At 59.6% G+C, this 1,315-nt stretch overlaps 1 protein-coding gene across 1 annotated transcript; it reads right to left on the bottom strand.

Moving 5' to 3' along the window:
* Positions 1–692: 692 nt before the first annotated feature.
* Positions 693–914, bottom strand: DQ04_21181000 (hypothetical protein; the record flags this gene model as incomplete). Its single annotated transcript, XM_009317988.1, has 1 exon — positions 693–914. The coding sequence occupies one exon, from the start codon at positions 912–914 to the stop codon at positions 693–695; it is 222 nt and encodes a 73-aa protein (XP_009316263.1).
* Between the last annotated feature and the right edge of the window lie 401 nt (positions 915–1,315).

The following is a 1,315-nucleotide window of genomic DNA, read 5'->3' as shown; positions in this document are numbered from 1 at the left end:
GTTTTGGGCATCATGAGTTTGTTTTCCCGCCTCTCTACTCCCACTGTCTTGTGCGTTTTAATGGGGGCTGGAGGAGTGACTCGCGTGTGCGTGTTTTTGCGCGTTGAGAGTGTGCGTCGTCCTGCGTGGGGTGCCGTTCAACGGGCACAGTTGCACTGAACCCACAGGAATGCCTGGGTATCAGTGCTTGTGTGTGTGTGTGTGTGTGTCTTTGCGTGTCTCTCTGTGCGACATGTCTTGTAGAGCTGCACGGGCTAGATAGATGAAGCCTTCGGTGGAGAAGTAAGTCGATTTATAGGCATGTACATCTGTGTGCGTGGGTGCGTAATGCAGCGCATGTGGACCCACCTATGTCTTACGGTTGTGGTTTCCCTCCCCCGTCACGCTGGACGCTCTGATTCCCTCGCATGCTTTATTGGTCTAATTGGCTTCCAGCGCTTCAGCTGTGTGATCGGATCCTTCTTTCTTTCTTTCCTTCCTCCTTCACCATTCAGTGACACATAGTTCTTCTCTTCCTACGGGGATTCGATGGAGTCCTCTGTGCACCAGCAGCAGCAGCAGCAGCCGTGCGAGTCACTGAAGTGGCGTTCGCCGATGCTGCAAGACCGTCTCGCGAGGCGCGGTGCTTTCCACAACGAGGCGCTGCAATGCGCGGCGTCGATGCTGCGCTCTGAGGCGGCACGCGTTGACGGTCAGCTGTGCGACGACTTCGGCTCCATATTACGCGGCAACACGGTGTACATCCGCCAATTTGTGTGCGACGAGAAGGACACGCGGCTGTACGAACAGCTGAAGACGGAGCTGGTCGCCGCGACAGGGGCGCACATGTCGCGCGACGGCGGCCTTATTGAGTGGAGCCGGCACCAAATCTTCGAGAACCCGACGGGGATTAGCGCGACGTTCAACGACATCATTGCGATGCTCGCGGAGTACTTCGACGTTGACGTGTACGCGACGCGGCTGAACTACTACCGTGACGGGCAGCAGTGGAAGCCGCAACACCACGACAGCCACGCGTACGGCGACAAGCAGGAGCGTGAGGACTTCACCGTCGGCATCACTTTAGGCGCGACGCGCAGCCTGCTCTTCCTGCACGATGCGACCGGCCACAAGTTCGAGTTCCCGCAACGCAACGGCGACTGCTTCGCCTTCACGAACGAGGTGAACACGACCTTCACGCACGGCGTGCCGCGCGTGAGCACTCCGATTGGCGACCGGTTCAGCATCATTGCGTGGGGGCGGCGGCGGTCGCTCAATGCGCGCAACGGTGGCGGCCCCGCGGAGCGTCTCTTCCGCCTGCCGGACGGCGGCGAGC

This window comes from Trypanosoma grayi (assembly GCF_000691245.1).
Source record: "Trypanosoma grayi strain ANR4 Tgr_2118_V1, whole genome shotgun sequence".
NCBI lineage: Eukaryota > Euglenozoa > Kinetoplastea > Trypanosomatida > Trypanosomatidae > Trypanosoma > Trypanosoma grayi.
The sequence above is the reverse complement of the archived record's forward strand: the minus strand, read 5'-3'. Positions and strand labels throughout refer to the sequence as shown.